A 1,052-nucleotide genomic window follows, 5' to 3' on the forward strand; every position below is an offset into this window, starting at 1 on the left:
AACCAGCCGGTGCCCCAGGACACCAAGTTCATCCACACCAAGCCCAACCGCTTCGAGGAGGTGGTGTGGACCAAGTTCAACACAAAGGACAAGCAGTACCTCCACATCGGCCTCAAACCCCGGGTACGGGACAACTACCGGGCCAACAAGGTGGCTTTCTGGCTGGAGCTGGTGCCCCACCTCCACCACCTCCACGACCCCGTCTACACCTCCACCACCACCCGTGTCCCGCCCTACGGCACCCGCTGGCCCCCCGGCTCCCGGGCGGGGCCCAGCACCACCCGCCGGCCCTTCCCCACCCTGCCGCCGGACGAGGACGAGGCGGACGACCGCCGGCGCTACGCCCCTTTCCCGGGGGACTCGCGGGACTACTCCACCGAGCTGAGCGTCACCGTGGCCGTGGGGGCCTCCTTGCTCTTCCTCAACATCCTGGCCTTCGCCGCCCTCTACTACAAGCGGGACAAGCGGCACGAGCTGCGGGCGGGCGTCCTCGGCGGCCGGCGCCTCAGCCCACAGCGCAACGCGGCCAACGACTTGGTGCACGGCGGCCAGGAGGAGGAGCTCATGTCCCTGCAGATCAAACACTCGGAGCACGACGCTCACGACCTGGAGGCGCTGAGACCCCACGAGATCCTGCGCCCGGCCTGCCCGCCGGACTATACCCTCGCGCTGCGCCGGGCGCCGGACGACGTGCCCCTGATGACGCCCAACACCATCACCATGATCCCCAGTACCATTACGGGCATGCCAGCCCTGCACCCTTTCAACACCTTCCCCACAGGGCACAACAACACCCTGCCCCACCCTCACTCCACCACCCGAGTATAGCTGCCTCCCCCACCCCAGCCACGGGGAAATCGCGGTGAAGGGGCAGGGCCCTTCCTCTCTGCCCAGCCGCCCACCCCTGACCGCGGGGGCGGGAGGGGTGGGGGGAAAGAAAGGGAGACGTGGCATCTTTTTGTGTGCCGTGCCACCGGGATTTTGGGGTGGGTGGGTTCTTTTATACAATAATTTGGGGAGGGGGTTGTGGGCCGAGCTCGAATGAGGAGGTC

General features: G+C 67.2%; 1 protein-coding gene across 1 annotated transcript; it reads left to right on the forward strand.

The window, feature by feature from the left end:
• Positions 1-3: 3 nt before the first annotated feature.
• LOC113408791 (neuroligin-2-like) lies at positions 4-840 on the forward strand (the record flags this gene model as incomplete). Its single annotated transcript, XM_026662197.1, has 1 exon — positions 4-840. A coding segment is annotated over one exon (825 nt), but the record flags the coding sequence as incomplete, so codon positions are not given.
• Positions 841-1,052: the final 212 nt, after the last annotated feature.

This window comes from Terrapene carolina, unplaced genomic scaffold, assembly GCF_002925995.2.
Source record: "Terrapene carolina triunguis isolate 2854851 unplaced genomic scaffold, T_m_triunguis-2.0 Scaffold24136, whole genome shotgun sequence".
Lineage (NCBI taxonomy): Eukaryota > Metazoa > Chordata > Testudines > Emydidae > Terrapene > Terrapene triunguis.